Source organism: Salvelinus fontinalis, chromosome 5 (genome assembly GCF_029448725.1).
Source record: "Salvelinus fontinalis isolate EN_2023a chromosome 5, ASM2944872v1, whole genome shotgun sequence".
NCBI classification, from domain to species: domain Eukaryota; kingdom Metazoa; phylum Chordata; class Actinopteri; order Salmoniformes; family Salmonidae; genus Salvelinus; species Salvelinus fontinalis.
The window spans coordinates 34,738,085-34,762,018 of record NC_074669.1 but is presented as its reverse complement, the minus strand read 5'-3'; the positions used below and the strand labels follow the sequence as shown (position 1 = coordinate 34,762,018).

Genomic DNA, 23,934 nt, shown 5'->3' with positions numbered 1-23,934 from the left:
GGGGTGTCAAACACATTTTTCCCCAGGGGCCACACTTGGTCTTAAACGAGGTCCAGAGGGCCGCACTGGTAATTTATTATATTTCTTTGCCTTAAAAATTGGCATAAAATAGTCCTCTATCCATAGATTTTGGAATTTTCAATGCTCCTTTACTGTCAAGTGATTATTTGCGAGCTGGACAGTCAAGAACCTGTATGAATACAGGTCCATTATCATTTCTACACAGTTTCAATTTGATTTTAGTCATTTTGAAGTATATTTATAAAAAATTAAAAACATATTCAAACCACCAGCGGCCAGATTGGACCCCCTGTGCCATATGTTTGACACCCCTGCACTACTGTCTGCCAAAACCTCCCTCATAGATAGCCATGGTGGACTGGTGTGTGTTGTTTCACTGTCGTTCTATCCAATTCAATTTAGCTCAGTGGAAATTCAATCAAACATACTGTTCCGTCAACAGGAAACCAGGTTATCCAATCATTCTTCTAGAATGAACTAGATGTTCTAGAGCTCGTGTCAAACTCATTCCACGGAGCGCCGAGTGTCTGTGGGTTTTCGCTCCTCCCTTGTACTTGATTGATGAATTAAGGTCACTAATTAGTAAAGAACTCCCCTACCCTGGTTGTCTCAGTCTCAATTGAAAGGAAAAAAACAAAAAACCCGCAGGCACTAGGCCCTCTGTGGAATGAGTTTGTCACCCCTGTTCTAGAGAGACTGTCTGGTCAGTTTTGTTTTGATGTGCTAGGATCTCCCCGCATGTTTATTTTCGATTTCTCTGGACAGTGATGTCCTAGTGTTCTTCTAAGCCAGGTGTCCTCTTGTCCCCCTTGCAGGAGCGTCCTCTCCGGCTCGACCTGCTACACCGTCAGCGCCATCAGCTGTTGTCAGCAGCGTCACCCCGCCCCCACCTCCGCCACGCCCTTCCTCACGACCCAAACTGCCTCCTGGGAAACCTAGCATGGGGGATGTGGTACGTGATGATATCTTTGTTTACACTTGACTTACTACAAACTGTAATAACACCCTACTTGCACAGTAACAACTCTTCTTATATATATAAAAAACAGCGTAGGGGATATGGTACGCGATACAGTAATAAAAACCTCAAACCTCGTCAAGCAGCGCACTCCTCCTCGTAAACAATACCTTTTTTATACTTTATGGTACATCCGCAATTGACCTGTAGTAGATATTTGACCGTTAGTTTCAAGTGTTCTTCATGTTTAGCCCCCCCCCAAAAAATAGATGCTGAAATGTGAGGATGATTGAACATTAAACTACTGATAATTAAATCATATCACTAATAGGATATCTAACATGAAAACCTATCTTTTTTCTCTGTCACTCTGTCCCCATGCAGAGCCGGCCTTTTAGTCCCCCGGTCAGTCACTCGTCCAGCCCCCCTCCAATCGCCCCCCTGGCTCGGGCCGAGAGCACTTCCTCTATCTCCTCCAACAACTCCTTGAGTGCAGCCACCACCCCCACCGTCGGTAAAGATCTCACTGTCTCTGTGTCAGGTGTGTGTACCGCGTCATCTCTCTCTCATCACTGCCTGTGCTACTGTACCTGTGATACCGTTACAGTACTTGTGCTGTTACCTGTGTTGAGTGTTTGCTTCGGGTCAATCTCTGTGCTGCTGCTGAGATGGCGGCGTCCATCGGCTGCTGGCGCTTTTCTGCGACTCTCAACTCTCTCTCAATAAATCCTCATGCACTCCTCCAGCGAATGCTTGAGTTAGTTATTCACTCAGTGTTATGTATTACACTCACTCAGTGTATTCACTCGATGTACACTGCATTTCTGTGAATGCGGGAAACGATTTTAAAGACTACAACGTGCCTAATAAGTCGCAATGGAATGGTTAAATATACTGTGACCGTTCACTCAGCTAGGGGAGAAGGTTATTGTCAGAAGAGCCGACAGTATATTACGAGGTCATTCAGTCAGTCATGAAGACACATGGTATTAATCCCAGAGAGCGACATTTTAAATCATCCCTTAAACGAAGCATGATGTGGTAAATGTTTGCTGGGTATTTACTGTTTTGTTAGATACACAATGCGTACACTACCGTTCAAAAGTTTGGGGTCACTTTTCCTTGTTTTTGAAAGAAAAGCACTTTTTTTTAATCTTAAAATGACATCAAATTGATCAGAAATACAGTGTAGACATTGTTAACCTGTTGAGGATGGGGGCGCTGTTGAGACTATTTATGCTAATTGGGTAATTTTTGAAACGGCTTCCCACAAAATCCTTGATCGTACAATATGCATATTATTATTATTATTGGATAGAAAACAGTCTATAGTTTCTATAGGAGTTGAAATTTTGTCTCTAAGTGGAACAGAGCCCATTCTACAGCAATTTCCCTGACATGGAGTCAGATTTCAGAAATGTTGGCCACTGTTCTGAAGTCAGTTAAAAGGGCACTGTTATTGCTATGACTATACAGACACTGCTTACGTCTTCCCCTGGATGCCTTTACGTGATGACGATTTCAATGGGGTCGATTGCGCGTTCACAGGCACTACAAATGAAAAAACCCTGAGGCTAGTCATTCTTTTGGAGCTGCGTCATGCGCCTAGAGGACACCGGCCCGCACCTGTTCCAAGCATTAGTGAAGGGGGTAATATTACTCGGGTCATGTTTCTACTCGTTATGGGAGTTAAAAACATCATAAGGTAGTTAATTTAAAGCGTTTTATAGCAATTTATATCCGTTTAGTGCGATTTTGGGACATTTATTTCTTTAACGCTGTGAATAGCTGGGCACGCTTTCAGTTCATCCCGAACGCAGTTGGCATTTCCACATGGCAAGAGGACAGCTTTCCACCAAAATACGATTACTCCCAAGAAAGGATCCTTTGCCCAAGATACTGATGGAAGAACAGCTCAAAGTAGGACATTTTTATTATGATAAATCGTGTTTCTGTCGAAACATTTTAGTGGCTTAGGACGCCATGTTTTTTGACGTAGCTTCGCTTGGCGCAAACTGTATTGAAAAGTAAGGATAAATTAAAAAATGTAATTCCGCAATTGTATTAAGAATTAAATTGTCTATCAATCCCTGTCCACCCTATATTTTAGTCACGTTTATGAGTATTTATGTATAAGAGTAGATCACTGTCTAAGTGGCGCAAGGACATTTTCTGACCAGCTGAGCTACATTTCACATTGTCTAACCATGATTTTGGTGGCTAAATATAAACATTTTCGATCAAACTCTATATGGATTGGACTCTATATATATGGACTCTATATGGATTCTTCAGTGTCATCTGAAGAATTCTGAGAAGGTTAGTGAAAAAATTAATATATTTTTGGCGATGTTGACGTTATCGCCCACTTTGGCTAGAATCAATGCTGGGCTGCTATGTGCTATGTGCTATGCTAATATAACGATTTATTGTGTTTTCGCTGTAAGACACTTAGAAAATCTGAAATATTGTCTGTATTCACAGGATCTGTGTCTTTCGATTCATGTATGCTGTGTATTTTTACGAAATGTTTGATGATTAGTAAGTAGGTAAACACGTTGCTCAATGTAGTTTTTCTAGTCCATTTGTGACGGTGGGTGCAATTGTAACCTATGCCATCTACCTGAAATATGCACTTTTTTCTAACAAAACCTATCCCATACCATAAATATGTTATCAGACTGTCATCTGATGAGTTTTTTTGTTGGTTAGGGGCTATAAATATCTTAGTTTAGCCGAATTGGTGATGGCTACTGGTGTTGGTGGACAAATAAAAGATGGTGGATTATGCTAATGTGTTTTTAGGTAATAGATGTACATCTTTACATATTGTGTCTTCCCTGTAAAACATTTTAAAAATCGGACATGTTGACTGGATTCACAAGATCTGTGTCTTTCATTAGCTGTATTGGACTTTAATGTGTGAAAGTTAAATATTTAAAAAAAAAATATTTTTTGAATTTCGCGGCACTGGTTTTTCAGTGGGGGGGGGGGGGGTGTGCCGCTAGCGGCACGCTGATCCTAGACAGGTTAATGTTGTAAATGACTATTGTAGCTGGAAACGGCTGATTTAAACAATTGTTTTAATGGAATATCTACATAGTAGTACAGAGGCCCATTATCAGCAACAGCATCCCGGAGTCGCCTCTTCACTGTTGACATTGAGACTAGTGTTTTGCGGGTACTATTTAATGAATCTGCCAGTTGAGGACTTGTGAGGCGTCTGTTTCTCAAACTAGACACTAATGTACTTGTCCTCTTGCTCAGTTGTGCACCGGGGCCTCCCACTCCTCTTTCTATTCTGGTTAGAGACAGTTTGCGCTGTTCTGTGAAGGGAGTAGTACACAGCGTTGTACGAGATCTTCAGTTTCTTGGCAATTTCTCGCATGGAATAGCCTTCATTTCTCAGAACAAGAATAGACTGACAAATTTCAGGAGCAAGTTCTTTGTTTCTGGCCATGTTGAGCCTGTAATCGAACCCACAAATGCTGATGTTCCAGATACTCAACTAGTCTAAATAAGTTTTATTGCTTCTTTAATCAGCACAACAGTTTTCAGCTGTGCTAACATAATTGCAAAAAGGTTTTCTAATGATCAATTAGCCTTTTCAAATGATAAACATGGGATTAGCTAGCACAAAGTGACATTGGAACACAGGAGTGATGGTTGCTGATAATGGGCTTCTGTACGCCTATGTAGATATTCCATTAAAAATCAGCCGTTTCCAGCTACAATAGTCATTTACAACATTAACAATGTCTACACTGTATTTCTGATCAATTTGATGTTATTTTAATGGACAAAAAATGTGCTTTTCTTTCAAAAACAAGGACATTTCTAAGTGACCCCAAACTTTTGAACGGTAGTGTACGTCATGTTCTTTAGATCTGTGAGGAGAACAGTGGAATATGATTTGCAACCTAAGTAGGCTTAGAGCGGAGAGCACACAATTGAAATGCTGATCATGCCTTGTGTGTTTCTCATCCCATAGATTTTCGTATTTGAGTTGTGAGTTGTTTTTTTCTCTCCACATTTTTCATCCATCCCATCATTTTTTCGTTCACAACGTGCCCTCTTTACTGTGACACTGTCCATTTCTAAAATGTATTACCATTATTCCTGACAGTGTTTTTTCTTTTGTTTTGATTTGATTTGCATTTGCTCTGTCCTTTTTTTCTTTTGGGCTGTCGCTTGTTGTGATGTCAGAAGATGATGCTTTTGTAGACAAACTGCCCACGTTTGGGAGGCCCTTTGATTCCCTGGCAGGTACAGTATAGTGTGGATGGAGGGAGGCTTTCTGAGAGGGAGGGGGTGGCACCTAGGAGAGGTGAATGTTCCACACAAGCTTTGAAGACCGTCTGATGTCATAGGTCATCCATCCATTATCATTTTCTTGCTTTGTTTATTTGTTGTTGTCAATCCATCTCAGAGTTGATGGCAGCTATCATATGAGGGGAGTAAATTTGAACTGAGATATTGGAGTGCGCCACAGATTTCGTTTCCATTTTTCACTTGAATGAAAAGCATCCCAATGATAAAGCTGAAATGTCATGCATCTGTTTTTTATCATCCCACTCCTACAAGGTTATTTAAAAAAAAAAAAAATGATGACTGTCCATCCTTTGCTGCCCACATCACCATGGCAACATCCATTTTTGTGTGATAGTTATTATGTGTGTACTGTATGGAGTGCACTGTGTTTTCAACCATGCTGTTACTCTGCGGTGGGGTGTGCGTGTGTGTGTGTTCCTGTGTGTAAAGAGTGTAGCCTGTCTGAAGAGCTTCTGTGGCATCTGTGGGCACTCTCGATCCACACACACTCTGTGATAGAAACAGAGCCTAGCTGCTTTTGAAGTCTGGCAGGAGATTTAGCCTGAGTGTCTCCAACTGGTTGGTATTCATCGCGCCACCCTCATCCTCACCACTCCGATCATCACAGACAGGCAGGCAGCCAGTGAGAGAGCTCTCTGGTGCCCATATCCCAACCTACCCCCCCCGTACTAGACATCCCCTTAGCCTCTGCCTTCTCACCCTCTCACTCCACCCATGGGAACGTGTTTCTCCACTACTCTAACCATGCAACCCCCATCAGAACACCTGTCTGCCATTCACCTCCACTCCATCCATCCGTTCACAACCTCCCAAGGTCCCAACCACCCCCTCAGTGGTCACACCTTAACAGTGAGCCCAACAACCCCCTCCAGCACCCCTGTTTTTATCCTAATCACCGCCCCCTGGTGTACATCATCAGGTACAACAGCCAGAGTCCATTTATTCTGAAAGACTATGGCCGGTGTGACACAAAACAAAACGGTCTACTATTGGCATGTGATGTAAAAGTATTTATGTAACGATAATGATAATGAAGGGTTTTCTATAGCAGTGTGTAGATGAACGTTGTATGTGCAGTATGAATGATCTGCCAGGTATCGTTCCCAGTCAGTCCTCTCCAGGCTTGGCTTGTTTTCGCCACGCCCCTAGAGATCCGCCATCCACCAAGAGATACCTTATTTCACCTGGTCCAGCCCCCTCCCACACACGCATGTACCTGTTTCACACTACTGAGCTGAGCAGAGCTGGTCAGCGCTTTTCTGACCTGGCTATGGATCCTTTGCTGCCTGGAACCATGCTGGAAAGGACAATGTAGAAAGGTATTATCCGAGCCAGAACAATACGGTTCAGGTCAGCATCAATAGTGTGAAAGCTCGTAGGCAGCCGACACGAAGACAGACACACACCATTTGGTTCTGTCCTGGCACTGTTTTGGCTTGCTGTGCCATGTCCCACCTCACCTCACTGTGATGTGTGATAGACCTGCCGTGTGACTCACGCTACTGTCCTTCTCTCTTCCTCCCCCTCTCACCCGCCCTCCTCACCCACTCTCCCTTCCTCCTCTCCCTCCTCCCTCCCCCTACCACAGAGAATGACCAGCCTTCCCTGGTTTGGTTTGACAGAGGAAAGTTTTATTTAACCTTTGAAGGTAAGTTGTGTCTGCACAACGGCTAACTGTAGTGTGCACACTCACCCCGACCCGACTCGGGCCTCATCTGTGCAAGCCCCCCCCCCCCCCCCCCCCCCCTCCTCACTCCTCTCACCCCTCCATCCCATGGCCCGCCACTCACTGCCTCCAAGCTAATTCCCGAGCCTCTCTACATGCCTCTTTCTCACACTCCTCCTCGCGTCGTCATTCGTTCTCATTTCACATGCGGTGGCCGCAAGTCTGTCTTTTCCTGAAAGATCGTCATTCTTCAGGTGCTCTACTAATCTTAGTTTTTGTCGTCTTCTTTTTGTGTGGACTCACTTCTCTTTGGTCTTCTGGGTTTTGGTTTTGATCTTTGATCTTGTCCCAATGATCCGGCATCAACAGCATGTCTGGATTACGCATGAACTCTCTCTCTCTCTTTCTCTCTCTCTTTCTCTCTCTCTCTTTCTCTCTCTCTCTCTCTCTCTCTTTCTCTCTGTTTCTCTTTCTCTCTCTCTCTTTTTCTCTCTCCTTTTCTTTTCAGTGTTTCTGAATCACCATGAAACTGGCCTTTATTAGTCCTCATAATTATAGCGAAGCCTGGAATTGTACTCTGTGTACAGTTGTACAACAGTGGTGAGGGACTTTACATAGTACATCTAAATATTTATTTCACAAGCAAAGACAGTGAGATGTTATAGATGCCAAACCCACCCATCATACACAGGTATTGGTTCTCATTTTGATCATTCTAATCACAGTGGTTCTCTCACACGCTCTTTGGTTCTCCATCTTCATCGATACACTGCCGGTGAGAGAGAGTCAGTAAACTGGAAATGGGGTGTACTACAGTAAACGGGAGGAGTCGTTATGGATAGAAATGTAGCGGGGCTGCTAGGAGAGGGATGGTTTGTGAGGACTGTAGACATTGTGTTTAATGCTGATAGTCTTTCTCTTTCTGCTTCTCATACTGTTTCCCTCTGGTCTATTTTCAGTCGGTTTCTCTGAGTCTCTCTATCTGTCTGCCTCTCTCTCCTTCCTCTTCTCTCTCGCTCTCTCTCGCTCTCTCTCTTTCTTTCTCTCTCTCTCTTTCTCTCTCTCTCTCTCTCTCTCTCTCTCTCTCTCTCTCTCTCTCTCTCTCTCTCTCTCTCTCTCTCTCTCTCTCTCTCTCTCTCTCTCTCTCTCTCTCTCTCTCTCTCTCTCTCTCTCTTTATTGCTATTAAACATGTGTGTACTGATTTAAAACAGGCTGCTCCAGGGGACCCAGCCCTCTCACCATGGGGGCACAGGACACCCTTCCGGTGGCGGCAGCTTTTACTGAAACAGTCAATGCCTTCTTCAAAGGAGCCGACCCCAACAAGTAGGTCCACTCAGAGACCTCTTGATAAGAGAGATGTATGTCTTGCTCTTTTGCTCTCTCTCTGTCTCTCTTTCTCTTTGTCTCTCTTTTGTCCTCTATCTCTCGCTCCCTTTATATTATCGCTGTCCCTTTCTATATCTCCCTGTTTCACTCTATGTCCCTCTCTCTCCCCTTCTAGACATTCTAACCTCCTCCTCCCCTGTCTAAAGGTGTGTTGTGAAGATCACAGGTGAGATGGTGCTGTCGTTTCCAGCGGGGATCACTCGGCACTTTGCCAATAACCCGTCCCCTGCCGTGCTAACCTTCAGCATAACCAACTACAGCCGGCTGGAGCATGTGCTGCCTAACCCCCAGCTACTCTGTTGGTAAAGGCCCACTGTAACACCCCCTCATTATACTGGCACCCTCACAACATTATATACTGGAGTGTTTATAATATTACATCATCACACTGTAGCTTTAACATACTGTACCAAAAACACTATGCTGGTAAAGACCACTGCAACTTCCCTCATATTATACCACTCACAACATCACGTGGCACTGTAGTATTTATAACATGTCAAATTGAACATTTTAAATCCATACTGTACTAAAACAATACACCCAACTCCAGTTCTGACTGGGCTCTGAGTCACTGTGAGTCGGTCCCAGTGGTTTGACTAACCACCTCATTCCAAGGTGATTCGGCACTCTCGTACGTTCAAGGCATCGCGGGTGTTTTTGTGTAGCACGTGTGTCCGTTTGCAATCTCAGCGCTGCCGTAGTCCTGACCTCCATGTGGTAGACGCAAACATCACTCGTGCTGTACTCCGTTGTGTCTCCGGTGTTGAATACCGGTGTTGAATAATAAGATGGATCAATCATTAGATCATAGGATAAAATGCATATTGTGTTCTATTATTGCCCACGTAGTGACACCGCCACAACACCCAACCCTGACTGCAAGAACTTCTGGGTGAACATGCCAAACCTGATGACCCATCTAAAGAAGGTGGCTGAGCAGAAACCCCAGGCCACATACTACAATGTGGACATGCTCAAGTACCAGGTCAGCAACTCTTGTACTCGATTATGCACAGTTTCTCTGGACATTTCTGTGTCGTTGATTCATCTCTATGGTTGTTGTGTGGGCAGGTATCAGCGCAGGGCCTCATTTCGACCCCCCTGAACCTGGCGGCCAGTTGGCGGTGTGTGCCCACCAGCACGGACCTCCGAATAGACTACAAATACAACGGCAGCGCCATGACAACACCCGTGGCTCTCAACAACGTCCAGTTCCTGATCCACGTGGACGGAGGGGTCACCAAGCTACAGGCTGTGCTTCCCCCCGCCGCATGGTAAGACAGAGGAGTATACTGTATGTCAGAACCATATCCAATACGTTTCTGTGGAATTTATTTGATCATTAAAAGTAGAAGGCTGCACCAGCCGGAGACAGCCCATGACTCTATGGCTCAGCCCTGTGCTGAAGACAGCAATTTTGCAAGTTTGAAAAAGCCAGTTTCCCAAACCCAGATTAAACCTATTCCTGGCTTTTAAAGAGTAACAGATTACGTTTGATTCTGTTCTTCCAGGAACGCAGAGCAGAAGAGAATCCTGTGGAAGATTCCTGATATTTCCCAGAAATCTGAAAATGGAGGTAAATAACCTTGTTTACACCAAAGCCCAGGAGAAATCACTAATATCATACACTGAGTGTACAAAACATTAGGAACACCTGCTCTTTCCATGACAGACTGATCAGGCGAATCCAGGTGAAAGCTCTGATCCCTTATTGATGTTACTTGTTAAATCCACTTCAATCAGTGTAGATGAAGGGGAGGAGACAGGTTAAGTAAGGATTTTTAAGCTTTCAGACATGGATTGTGTATGTGTGCCATTCAGAGAGTGAAAGGGCAAGACAAAAGATTGAAGTGCCTATGGTAGTAGGTGCCAGGTGCACCAGTTTGAGTGTGTCAAGAACTGTTTCCCGTGTGTATCAAGAATGGTCCACCACCCAAAGGGCATCCAGCCAACTTGACACAACTGTGGGAAGCATTGGAGTCAACATAGGCCAGTATCCATGTGGAACGCTTTTGAAACCTTGTAGAGTCCATGCCCTGACAAATTAAGGCTGTTCTGAGGACAGAAGCAGGTGCAACTCAATAAGGTGTTCCTAATATTTTGAACACAGTGTGTTATCCTTGTTTCCACTAATGTACTAATCTTGTGCCAATAGCAGGCTCTAATACTTACTATCTTAGCATGGCTTTGCATAACTAACTTTATTTGGGGTGTATGTTTAGGAATTAAAATCCTTATGAACAGAGTGCGAATTACACCATGACATTTCGGGGGGCGTCCACAATTCTTTTTAAAGGGGACTAATAATAAAGACGTCCTTTAAAAGATAAGAATGAGTTACCTTTTAATGTGGAATGACACAACCAGTCAATTTCAAAATGTAGGCTACCTGTACATGTTTGGCCATTCCAGCATCCAAACTGCGTGTATACTCGCGCCAAGTGATGAATGGAAATAGTCATCTGTTACAAAACACCAAAAAAGTGTCCCTAATGACATTCAGCGATTGCCATCGATTAGGTCTACATTAATTGATGCGTGTTGCTGACAAATGTACCGTTTTGTAGCCTGAACAGTCGGGATACCTGAAATGGGGCTGAAACTACCCCGGCACTGGATTGTCACCATTACACACCTAGTCAATTTACTAGACTACGCTACAATGTGTATGACCATGAACTTCTAATAGGGCTACCGGTAGCCAGTGATGTAGTGGTAAAAAAAAAAAAAAGTGGGTAAACTGTGATTAGCGGTCGTGGTGAAAAAAGGTAACGTTTCCTACACTTTTAATGCGTTTTTCTGAAAAAGATGGTTAAACGGCATTTACTCGTTTACCCTCCACTCGGCTTACACCACTGCTGGCAGCCTAATCTCTCAGCCGAGGCAATTTTACACACATGAACACACGCAGAACAGGTGGCCTACATTCAATATAATACATACATTTGAATCAAAACATGTTTACACCCTAGTTCATGAGTTGTCCATAATTCCTGAGTTAATGCTTGGAGTCTTTTCAGATGGTGTGACATAAAACACTACCTGTCTTTCCTTACATGAATGACATTTATGACAGCGTTATTTGTACTTATTACGCTTTTGACAATTTAATTAGAACATTTCACCTAAACCCTGTAAGATTCCTGGATCTTGGGGAGATCTGAAAATGCACTGGAAGTGTTACTATGCCAACGTAACGTTTCATTATGTTAAACCGTGAAAACAGTTCTCATGGGCACACAAATCCCAAATGTAGGCCTATGCCATTGCAAAATCGAGAGGGGGGAAAGAATCGAGAGGAATAACATTGTTCCTCTTCTAACTGAAGGAGTCATCTTATAGGCCTACTGTCATTAACGTATACCCTACTTCAGGGTTTCCCCAAGGGCTGCACATTTAGTTTTTTGCCCTAACACGACACAGCTGATTCAAACGATCAAAGCTTGATGATTAGTTGATTATTTGAATCAGCTGTGTAGTGCTAGGGAAAAAACAAAACATTCACCCCATTGGTGTCCCGAGAACAGAGTTTAGGAAACCCTGGCCTACTTGTTGGATGGAATGGATGCACATTGGTGTCTAGCTGTAAGCTTGTTGTCTAGTGACATTGTTGACCATCAGCTGATCCGGGGGGGGTTCACGGATGACACGGAGAACAACAGTACGTACCCCCCCCCGCGCAGCCTGAAAAACGAAGCAATGAGCTCTAAATAGCTGACTGACAAAACAAACAATGAGGAGGCATAGGCTATTTTTATCAAGGACGTGGCAAACAAATGGCGAAAATTAGGAAGTACGGAGGAAAATCTACACGTAAAGGAGCTCAGCTGAGGCTAAAATTCCACACTACTGAGTGGACAACGCTGCCACATGTAAATAAACAGTTTGAACCATGACATAGAGGTGCGTTTCATTTGGAAGCTTTTATTTTCATATTTACCACTGTAAAACATATTTAACACCACATTTGAAACAAATAGGAGAATGCATTTAGGGGAGCTAACCTCTCATTCAGGGGAGCTGAGCCTCCCCTGGCTCTCTCGCAATTTGCACCTTGCGTAAGCGTCTATTGACACACCTGTGCATCAATCTAAGTAACATAATACACAAATCCCCCATCAAATTCCATCAGTTTTAGCTAGAGATATCTGCAGTGGAAGGTGGCTGAGCTACTATACAGGGGTGTTTGTCAGACCATGAGACATCCCGAAAATAAATCTATCTTCTCACGAAAAAGTCTGTAGCATCCGAACCGTTTAGGCTACAAACGAATATGACTCTCACGAACACAATGGTGTTCTCTGTTTTGCTTTACGACCCCCACAAGTGTCGCGGGACTCGTCTGAAGGTAACTCATACAAATGAATGGGAGTATGGAGATAGTTTTGTGCCCCAAAAAACAAGGGGTCCAAAAAAAACAACATTTTCCCTGAGCTTTATTATATCTCCTAGATATAGGACAGACACTTCAAAACCTTAATCCATATGATTTATTTCTTAACTCTTTTCTTTTTTTAGTAAAGGCCAAATACAATATTTGCTAACATTTTAGTTATATATATATTTTGGGGGGATACCTATAGGGGCCCTAAAATTCTAAATCAAATAGCAAATGATCCATGGTATGACCATCTCAAAACAATTCCATGGCTTAGACTTGTAGAGGTCCAGAGATGGATACATTATTTTGAATGTCATTATCTATGTATGACCTTATAGAATTACTGTATGACATGCAGTTTCCCCATTTACATGAACTCACTGAGGCTGAGCTCACTGATGCCCCCTTCAGGCAGGAGAGGGTTCCACACACAGTCGATCAGCTAATAGAAAAGGAACAGACAAACTACAGTCATGATATGCTACTGTGTGCTGTGGAGTTGCACTTGTGTGTTTGAGATGTCTGTGCATATAATAATAATAATAAAGCATTGTATTTGTAACGCGTTGTCTCCCAAACTCAAAAGTGCTACAACTCCTAGCATACTGATGAAGACATTTGCTTTTTATGGCTGTCACGTTGAGCCGGTGTCCCTCTCGCTGTGCGTCCCCAGGCGTTGGCTCACTGTTGGCACGGTTCCAGCTGTCGGAGGGTCCCAGTAAGCCCTCTTCCCTGGCGGTCCAGTTCACCAGTGAGGGCAGCACTCTGTCAGGCTGTGATATAGAGCTGGCAGGGCCCGGGTACCGCTTCTCACTCGTCAAGAAGAGGTTCGCAGCAGGTGAGAGACCCTGTCCTAAACAATGGAATAGTAGTATCACTGAATCGCCAACTCGAATACGTGTGTTCATTTGTCATACTACGCTGTTGTAATACAATATTAACATGCAATATGTTTTGGATTCGCTACTTCGTGTCGGTTTCTGTTCGCACAAAAGCATTCGAACGTATAGTAATCTAAGCATGTTTGTCATTTTCAGGAAAATACTTGGCAGACAACTGATACTCCACTCTACTACTGCACAACACTACTGAACAAATACACTGAACGTCATCATCTCAATGGACTTCTACTGAGTAATGGAAACCTACCACACCACCACCTCCCTACAGACAGACAAACACTCCTTTCTAAACCCGCGAGATAGACAGGCCCAGGCCACACAGCCTACTGTACCCAGCAGTATTGTATAACTTGCATTTAGCGTTGTGGACAGTTTTAAAGGTGTAATTATTGTATTTGTAAAAATGTATTCATTTCAGAACATCTGTATTGCTGCAGTTATAGACACCCATCCCAGGTTTACCCTCTCTAAAGCTACATGCCTCTGTCTCCCTCCCCTCTCCAAGATGTGGTGTTGTTTAACCCTTAACGCAGCTGCCTAGCTAATCAACCGCAACGCAACCAGAAACCCACGGTTTCAATGGTGAACGAAACACTATTTATTTTTGACGCATTAACAAAGATGTTATGCTAAGAGAGGATGAGGATGCATGAAAAAGAAGACTGCTTGGTTGTGTCATTGCTTGAACTATAGATGAATAGGCGCACCATGATGTGAGAGGTTTGGCTCTCGCCAAAATATTTTCAAAATAAGCCCAGTGTGTTTGGGCTTTTTTTGGACTAAAGCTTTGTCGCCTGCCTTTGGGACAACGACTCCCAATGTTAGGGCGGAGACCTGAGTATCTCGTCATAATATACAGATCTCTGGCTTAACAGAGGGGCTAGTTCTTCCTCATGCTGCCTCTCGCATGCCTGTGATTGGACACAGTTAGAGCTACCATAGAATTCTGGGTAATGGAGTTTTTATACGGTTGGCTTTAAAAGTTGATTTGTTAGCATGCCCTCTACACAGGCACAACAGGGTCAAAGGACATCGTTTATTTTGATGATGTAATTCACCACCACACTCCTCCGCTCCCTTCTTTGAATGCACTGATTTAATACCCGGTTGAAACATTTACTCTCATAATTCTCATAAGTCCTGAGTAGTTGGGCAGCTGCAACAATAAGTCAATTCCTGGTTGCAATATAAAACAAATATAAGACGTTTCCCTTTAGAAAAACCTGTACAAAGTGTCATTTTGAATTGATAATATATATATATCTTAAAGGGCGTTTTGGTGTTTTCCGTGTATTGTCAAATAGCCTTTGTTGTTCCTGAGACAGCAGTGGCAGACTTACTTCAGAGTACATTACAGCATTCTATTTTTATTTATTGATGATAATGATTTATTGTATAAAGTATGTGATTCTGTATATGAATATAATTTGATGGTATCACAATTTAGAATCCTTAAAGGTATACATATTTGAATGATCTTTTTTTGTTATCTGTGTAGTTGGGTAACCTGTGTACAGTATAATGTATAAGGTATAATTTTGGAATTTATTTGAGATATAATTTTTTTAAACTCAAGTGCAACAGACAATTTGAGCTATATATGGGCATTGGGTGGGAGGGGGTATAAATGACAAGAAAAAAAACAAGATGAATAACTACCTGGATGCGTACGTCATGCTTTATGCTTTATAACCATGGATCGTCAGTCAGCTTTTGACCATTTTAGGCCCTATTTCCATTCGCCGCGATGTGTTCCTACCTACCTGAAACCCCCTGAATGGATATTATTCTGCATCAAACAGCATGAACACTCCCCTTCAGATCAAACCAACCAGCGCTTGAATCCATGGCTTTATTTTGCATAATGGTAACGGTCTCTGTGAGATGACATGGTGACGAGGTTTTTGGAGGGAGGTTAGATAACCAAAACGCTTTTTGTATTTATGCGTGTACTCCAGACAGTCCTCTATAAGAGTGAGAAATAAGCTGAATATTATTAAAACTGACACAAAAAAAATCTTGTTTCGTTTGAAGAGCACTGCTGATAATGTTATAAACTCCCTGAATGCTCTGATATTCAACATAGAGAACAAAAATGTGTGTGACGACATTTAACTTAAGACGTCTCCTCGTGTAGGCATCGCAACTATGTCAAAAAAATAATATCTGTGCTTCATGAAGCTACATGGCACCATTGATATGCCTGTCATAGAAGTGCCACAGAAGTGTCTTAGAGGGTGTTGCGCTGTGATTACATGTTGATTGCATGTTGTCTGAACATAAAGTAGGCATTTCTATGTAAGGCATTAATGAATGGTGTGGTGCGGGCTCTCTGTATAGCAGTTTAGGAACAAGGGTTCAAGCGAAGTTTTCCGGCATGGATAATATAATGTACGTCTACATACAGTTGCGGTATAGTCCTGAAGTGAAGTGCTCCACCAACCAACGCTATGACCTGTTTTGTTAAATGTGAGAACTGAAGACCAGAGCAGGGAGTGTCTCTGTGTGGCTTGCTAAGCCAGACTGCTTTGGGTTCTGTACTCTTTATCAATCACCTGTGCAAGCTGTGTTTGTCCAGACGATGTGAAGAGGAACTGATGGGGAAACTTAGTTTGCTTCTTTCCAAAAACCAATAAAAGTTATGAGCTGGACACACGTGTACGGAGCTCTCTTTTCTCTTTGCAACTCACAACGGAGGTGTTTTTCACCTCTCGAATGCAGTTTATTCGATATGTCCTCCACCCATTTTGAGTTCTGATGTACGGCACAGCACATCGAGGTTGGCTGTAATTACGTCGTCTTTTAAGCCTTCCTGCGAATAAGCAGCGGTTTATGATTGTGCGCTATGAGGGATGTCAAACGGAGATGTTGCTGTCATATGATTAGCCTTGTAGTTTAATTCAATGTCCTGTATATATTTCTGTTTGCTTCGTTTATATTTCTATGGATATATTTGTTATTTCATCTATTTGTGTTATCCAATGCACAGGATACTGAATATGCAATTGTTTAATGTAATGTACCGTACTAATGAAATGTTATTAACGTATGCAGGATGACCTACTCTGCTATCAAGATTTTCAATCATTGTCAGTTTTCTTGGAAATAAAGTAGGTGTATCAATTATGTTTGCTCAATTTGTTTGCATTCTGTTATTTTGGTTCAATTCAGTATGGATTACAATTGATTTCCTTTCAATAACCTTAATGGTTGTGACTTGTCTAGGAAGAATTAGAGTTCTGGACTTCCTAATATTGAGTTGCACCCTCTTTTACCCCCAGAACAGCCTCAATTCGTCAGGACATGGACTCTACAAGTTGTCGAAAGAGTTCCACAGGGATGCTGGCCTATGTTGACTTCAATGCTTCCCACCGTTGTGTTAAATTGGCTGGATGTCGTTTGGGTGGGGGACCATTTTCGATAGACACAGGAAACGGTTCAGCGTGAAAAACCCAGCAGCATTGCAGTTCTTGACGCACTCAAACCGGTGCGCCTGGCACCTACTACCATACCCAGTTCAAAATAACTTACATATTTAGTTTTGCCCATTCACCCTTTGAATGGGACATATACACAATCCATGTCTCAGTTGTCGTCAGGCTTAAAAATCCTTCTTTAACCTGTCTCCTCCCCTTCATCTACACTGATTAAAGTGGATTTAATCTGTGACATCAATAAGGGATCATAGCATCACCTGGTCAGTCTGTCATGGAAATGTTTTGTACATTCAGTGTATTTCCTCTGCCAAACATTCAGATCATCTTCTCCCAGAGGATGAAATGTGAGCTTACAAAAATGTCATCCCTCAAATTCATAGACTGAGGCAGTTTCAAGGACTGACCATCCACAATATCAACATTATAGTTCTAATAATGTTTTAAAGCTATACATTTACTTTGTTTACAATCTTCCGTTTTGGATTCTGATGGGGTATGACAGTTGAACTATGTTCATGAGGCATAACAAAAAAATGATGTAGCAACCGCAGACTGTTCTTTTTAAGATAGATGGAGATGAGCTTATGACTAACAGCATGTAATGAAAGAATGCAGTGAGTCAAAAATGATCAAAGCGTTTCAATAATCCACCGTGAATTAAAGCTTCACACTGTCACGTAACAGAGAAATAAAAGGATCACACTCCCATGCATGTCCAATATGTAAGAACATTTATTAGACTAGGGCTAGAAAGATATATGGTACGATCAGGACTAGTCTTCAAAAAGTTACGTGAAAGTCCCTGAATTCAGCGTTGGTTCTTAACTCTCTCATCATTGACACATTTAACAGAGGCTGGTTTCCATCCTGTGCATAAACCTCATGCGATACAAACTATGACAGGAGAAAAGTTCCTCTTTGTAATCCACACACACAGGCACGTCAAGTAAAAGTCCCCTCAACCACTATGTACTAAATCTATGACAACAACTAGCTAAAAAGCTCTGTCTTTATTAAGCTCTGATTTCATACATCTATTTTTGATTGTTCTGTGCAAGTATTGTGAATTGGCTGAAACAGTTGAGGATATAATATAAAACCTCACATTCTTTTTTTTTCTCTTATGGATGCATTGGCTTTACCTCACCGGGTGAGCGGAGTTTGCACATTTTAGACCATTCCAATGTCGTATAGTGACACTGGGGCACAGGGTGAGATAAAACAAATGCACCCTATTTCTGTTTTTCGTGAAGAAGGTAAGACAGGTTTGGATAGGAGGAGAGCAAGTCTGTTTAAGAGGGGGTGAGAAGTTAACCACAAAGACCCGCAGGTCTCAACAGAGATATGCGAGGTCACTCTTCTTGCAGCCCACTTTGCAGCACACGGTGGTCAGCATGTGGTTCAGGTTCAGGTCCCGTCTGCTGAACTCTGACCCCAGGCTGGCCTTCAGGTCCTCCAGGCTGCTCTGCTGCAGCTCCCCATTTGCCAAACCTGCACATGACATTGATCAATATCATTAATTATCACGTAAAATAACATGTTATTACAGTCTAATATGAGTTCAGGTATTTCATACCATAACTCCATCTTGCTTTATAAAAACACCTATTCAATAATGAAAGCAGTCAACTAAAATATGTTATCCAAACCAAAAATATATTTTCTCTCTCACTGCTTGCTGATTGTCTGTGAATGATATTTTATATGCAGTCTATGTTTACCAGTGTAATTGCTATACATGGTCCTGCCAAATGAGGAAACCCCTAAATTATTGTACAGGTTTTGCTGGTGCTATCTGTCTTGTCCAGAATCTGTTCCTCTAACTGGCTAATATGCTAACTGGGTTAGCCTGCTGCTGTCTGTCCAGTAGGAACATGCTGGCTGACCCTGATAGGATCAGCATCACAATCAGATGAGGAGACCCGGGTTCCACTGGGTTTGAATGTTCCAGAGGACAGTACAGCGTAACAGACCTCCATGACCCAGCCAGAGGATCAACTTCCTGCCTTCCTGACTGCACACCACACTGGAGCAGCGTCACTGTACATCACTGCAGACAGACCCCATCACTGACTCACAGATACATTGTCTGGTCAATTTATGTAATTCTGTTAATCAAGTGGAACAACTCCTGACGTAAACTGTCAGTGATGTGAGTGGGAATCCGAGTTTAAGTGACGATACTACATTAAATACGTTTAAAGAAGTGTAAGTAGGAGGATATGGATCAGAAATGGATAATCAGGTCTGTAAACCTAAGCATGTAAAAAAAGGGGTAACATGGAAAAGTAGTCAGGAGGAAAAAGTGAAAAAGTAACAGATTTAACAGAGGTTTAAAGTAGAAGGTAGAGATGGGTAACTCACCCTCCAGTTGCTCCGGTTCGTTGAGAAGCCGTCTCCAGCGGGAGCCTCCACAGGTGTAGACGACGGCCCTGAGAAACTCTCTGCCACACATCTTCACTAAGCTCACCTCCGCCCTCACCTGGCTCAACCCCACTGCCACACACAGCAGCAGGGGCAGTATTACTGGCAACACACGCATCACGGCTGGCTGGATTGATATCTGTGGGTCACTGTGAGGGTGTGTGTATCTGTGTTCGACCGCACACGGATTGTCTCTCTGGTCTACTTCGTTCTCTTATTTCTTCTTGTCTCTGTGTTTCTCTCTTGCTGAGGGGATAACACAGTGGTTTTATCTCTGGACCAAGGCGTGCACTTCCTCCTATATATACCATCCTCCTTTCAGCTCATCAGTGCACCCCCCCATCTCCATTCCCTTCCCCACCTCATCCACACTATCTCTCTTTCCTCGCCCCCACCCTGCATGGTCTCTTCCAGTCAAATTATTTTATGTTTCCGGTCATGTCCACCATCACCAATTGTGATCTGACTGAGAGTGAGTCCCATCAGGTAATCAGTTCTTTACTGCCCCAATCTACAATCAGATTACCTGTCCAGAGGGGCGGAGGGTGCTCTCTCTACCTCTCCACTTTAACGAGTTGATTGCAGTGACCTTCCCTTTAAAGCACAGCTAATTCAGTCACATGTTGGGATAACCCCCAGCCAAACAGATGGCTCATGTGTTTATAGTGTTTTTGTCAGACATTTAACCTTCCCATCACAGAAGTTAAATGTCCCAAACTGAAGGGAAAGTGTAAATGCTGTTCTAGTTTTAGTGTTCTATTATGTGAAATTACATCATGGCATGACATTAGTGGTTCCCTCAAGGGTAGTTTCCTCGTTAGTTGACAGAAAATTCACCCCTGATATTCTTTGAATGAATAGATGTACAGTCGCTAGGGAGTCTTCACACCCCTTGCACGGTATACATATTTTTATGTCTTCAAATGTTTATCTCAAAAGGGAATACATTTTAATTTTTTTATTTACCGATCTACACAACCTACTCCACATTTTCAAAGTGAAATAAATGTTATAGAAAATGTTCCTATTTAACTACAAATAACAAAACAAAAGATGTCTTGATTGCATTTCTTCCCACCCCAGAGTTAATACTTGTTGGAAGCACCTTTGGCAGCGATAACAGCTGTGAATCATTTTGAAAAATAACTCTTAGGGCAACATTTACATATATAAAAATATATATATTACTCAAGCTCAGAAAATTTGGTTGGGAGTCATTGATAGACAGCACTATTCAAACCTTGTCTCTGATTTTCAGGAATGATACTGGACAATTCAGAAAACACTCAACGCCGATTGTAAATCCATTCTCATGTGTCTTTGGCAAAAATGGTCTAATTGTCTCATTGACAAATACAAATCTATCCCAAGGTTAGGTATTAAGAAGACTGGGGCAGGGTTTCCTCTAACTTTCTACCTGGACTTAGCTCCTTCCATATTTCTTTTGATCATGACAAACTCTCCAGTCCCTGCTGGTGACAAGCATACCCATAACATGATGGTGCCACCACAATACTTGAAAATACAGAGGGGTTTCACTCTGCTGTGTTATATTGGATTTAACCCAAACCTGAAGTTTTTAATTTAGGCCAAAAAGTTAACCTCTTTGCCGTGTTGACTTGCAGTATTACGGCCTTGTTGCCAACCAAATTGATGATTTGGAGTGGATTTTTCAACACAGGCTTCCTTCTTTTCACTTTGTCATACAGGCCAGTAATGTGGAGTGAAAGCAATGTTGTCTGTATTTTCAAGTGTTGTGGTTGCAGCATCATGTTATGGGTATGCTTGTCACTGTCAGGGACTGGGGAGTTTGTCATGATCAAAATAAATATGAAAGGAGCAGACAAAAAGTTAGAGGAAAACCTGCCTCAGTTTTCTGAATACCTAACCCTGGGATAGGGTTTTATTTTTCAGCGGGACAATTAGAAATGTTTTTATGCCAATAGGCGTTAAGTGTTCCTGAATGGTCCAGAGACAAGGTTTGAATAATGCTGTCCTTTAATGACTCCCAACCAAATTTACTGAGCTTGAGCAATTTTGACAAAAACAATAGATCATGATCATGACAAACTCCCCAGTCCCTGCCGGTGACAAGCATACCCATAACATGATGCTGCAACCACAACACTTGAAAATACAGACAACATTGTTTCCCTAAGAGTTGTGCAAAGTACGTAGAATCTTCTTAAAAAATTATTCACAGCTGTAATGGCTGCCAAAGGTGCTTTCACCAAGTATTATTTCTGGGGTGTGAAGACGTCTTCTTTTTTTTATTATTATTAATTTGGAAATGATCAAAAAATATTCCTTCCTTTTTGAAATGTGGAGTAGGTTGTGTACATTGGTAGAAACAAATGTAATAAATGTTTTGATTTAATTTTAAGGCAGAAAAATGTGAAGACTGTGCAAGGGGTGTGTACACTTTACACACTTCCACAAGATCTGATTATGCAAATTATATCTAATCTGAATAAGATGCATTTTCTGTTTTTCTCCAATAAGAACATCAAGGTATTACAAAATGTTTTCATTTACACTTTGCTGTAACGTTGTAAATCTTTTTTTTCTGTTATGTAAAAGTAAGAGCTGGTCTTGATCAATATTCATTGTACTATTCGCAATGGTCTCTGGTTTTACATCACAGCTCATAAAAACCCAAGTACTCAACAACACAATAAGCTCTTGTTTGATAAGTAATTGACAGGCTCCCAATAAATCAACTATGTAATACATAAATCAACAATTATGTAACACATAGGATGCACCAATTACTCAATCAAGCTAATCAGTGAGTTGCTTTGTTAATTGATTACATGGACAAGAGGCATATCTACAGTACCAGTACCATGTACTGTACCATGTACAGGTACAGTACCATGTACTGTACCATGTACCATGTAGTACCATGTAGTAACCAAAAAAGTGTTAAACAAATCAATATATTGATTCTTCAAAGTAGCCACCCTTTGCTTTGATGACAGCTTTGCACACTCTTGGCATTCTCTCAACCAGCTTCACCTGGAATGCTTTTCCAACACTCTTGAAGGAGTTCCCACATATGCTGAGCACTTGTTGGCTGCTTTTCTTTCACTCTGAGGTCCAACTCCTCCCAAACCATCTCAATTGAGTTGTGGTCGGTTGATTGTGGAGGCCAGGTCATCTGATGTAGCACCATCACTCTCCTTCTTGGTCAAATAGCCCTTACACAGCCTGGAGGTGTGTTGGGTCATTGTCCTGTTGAAAAACAAATGATATTTCCACTAATCGCAAACCAGATGGGATGGCGTATCGCTGCAGAATGCTGTGGTAGCCATGCTGGTTAAGTGTGCCTTGAATTCTAAATAAATCACAGACAGTGTCACCAGCAAAGCACCCCCACACCATCATACCTCCTTCTTCATGCTTCACGGTGAGAACCACACATGCAGAGATAATCCGTTCAGCTACTCTGCATCTCACAAAGACATGACAGTTGGAACCAAAAATCTCAGACCAAAGGACAGATTTCCACCGGTCTAATTTCCATTGCTCATGTTTCTTGGCCCAAGCAAGTCTCTTCTTCTTATTGGTGTCCTTTAGTAGTAGTTTCTTTGCAGCAATTCGACCATGAAGGCCTGATTCATGCAGTCTCCTCTGAACAGTTGATGTTGAGATGTGTCTGTTACTTGAACTCTGTGAAGCATTTATTTGGGCTGCATTCTGAGGTGCAGTTAACTCTAATGAACTTATCCTCTGCATCAGAGGTAACTCTGGGTCTTCCTTTCTTGTGGCAGTCCTCATGAGAGCCTGTTTCATCATAGCGTTTGATGGTTTTTGCAACTGCACAAATGTTCCGCATTGACTGACCTTCATGTTTTAAATTACATTTCTCTTTGCTTATTTGAGCTTTTCTTGCCATAATACAGACTTGGTCTTTTACCAAATAGGGCTATCTTCTGTATACCACCCCTACCTTGTCACAACATTGTTTCAAACGTATTAAGAAGGAAATAAATTCCACAAATGAACTTTTAACAAGGCACACCTGTTATTGAAATGCATTCCAGGTGACTACCTCATGAAGCTGGTTGAGAAAATGTGTGCAAAGCTGTCATCAAGGCAAAGGGTTGCTACTTTGAAGAATCTCAAATCTCAAATATATTGATTTGTTTAACACTTACTACACGATTCCATATGTGTTATTTCATAGTTTTGATGTCTTCAAAATAGTACAAAATAGTAAAAATAAAAAACCCTTGAATGAGTAGGTGTGTACAAACTTTTTTTTTGGGGGGGGGGGGGGGGTTGTGGAGCAAAACAGAGAACACTATCGTTTGTGAGAGTCCCATCCTTAGTAGGCCAAACAGTTCAGACACTACAGACATTTTCATGAGTAGACCGGTTTTAGGGATGTCTCATGGTCTGACAAACAGCGCTGTAGCTC

At 42.2% G+C, this 23,934-nt stretch overlaps 2 protein-coding genes across 18 annotated transcripts in view; one reads left to right on the top strand and one right to left on the bottom strand.

Moving 5' to 3' along the window:
- LOC129855514 (SH3-containing GRB2-like protein 3-interacting protein 1) overlaps positions 1–16,776 on the top strand; it is a 111,164-nt gene extending 94,388 nt beyond the window's left edge. For 12 of the 17 annotated variants that reach the window (XM_055923245.1, XM_055923248.1, XM_055923250.1 and 9 more), the window contains 11 exons: positions 837–973; positions 1,364–1,520; positions 5,186–5,245; positions 6,900–6,959; positions 8,190–8,301; positions 8,511–8,666; positions 9,217–9,352; positions 9,439–9,641; positions 9,879–9,943; positions 13,422–13,586; positions 13,786–16,776. In XM_055923245.1, the coding sequence (XP_055779220.1) occupies positions 837–973; positions 1,364–1,520; positions 5,186–5,245; positions 6,900–6,959; positions 8,190–8,301; positions 8,511–8,666; positions 9,217–9,352; positions 9,439–9,641; positions 9,879–9,943; positions 13,422–13,586; positions 13,786–13,808 (1,274 nt within the window). In that variant the 3' untranslated portion in view covers positions 13,809–16,776. The remainder of the gene's footprint in view (positions 1–836; positions 974–1,363; positions 1,521–5,185; positions 5,246–6,899; positions 6,960–8,189; positions 8,302–8,510; positions 8,667–9,216; positions 9,353–9,438; positions 9,642–9,878; positions 9,944–13,421; positions 13,587–13,785) is intronic. The other 5 variants (XM_055923254.1, XM_055923259.1, XM_055923255.1 and 2 more) reach the window with 5 other exon arrangements.
- Positions 16,777–17,801: 1,025 nt separating this feature from the next.
- Positions 17,802–19,797, bottom strand: insl5a (insulin-like 5a). Its single transcript, XM_055921925.1, has 2 exons — positions 19,452–19,797; positions 17,802–18,578 (listed from the first exon to the last, which is right to left on the bottom strand). The coding sequence occupies exons 1-2, from the start codon at positions 19,627–19,629 to the stop codon at positions 18,421–18,423; spliced, it is 336 nt and encodes a 111-aa protein (XP_055777900.1). The 5' UTR covers positions 19,630–19,797; the 3' UTR covers positions 17,802–18,420.
- Between the last annotated feature and the right edge of the window lie 4,137 nt (positions 19,798–23,934).

Excerpts from the sequence above, each read along its gene's own strand:
- insl5a (XM_055921925.1), bottom strand. The coding sequence starts at position 19,629 with ATGCGTGTGTTGCCAGTAATACTGCCCCTGCTGCTGTGTGTGGCAGTG. Across the intron at positions 18,579-19,451 it reads CGAACCGGAGCAACTGGAGG|GTTTGGCAAATGGGGAGCTG; the intron begins GTGAGTTACCCA and ends TGTCATGTGCAG.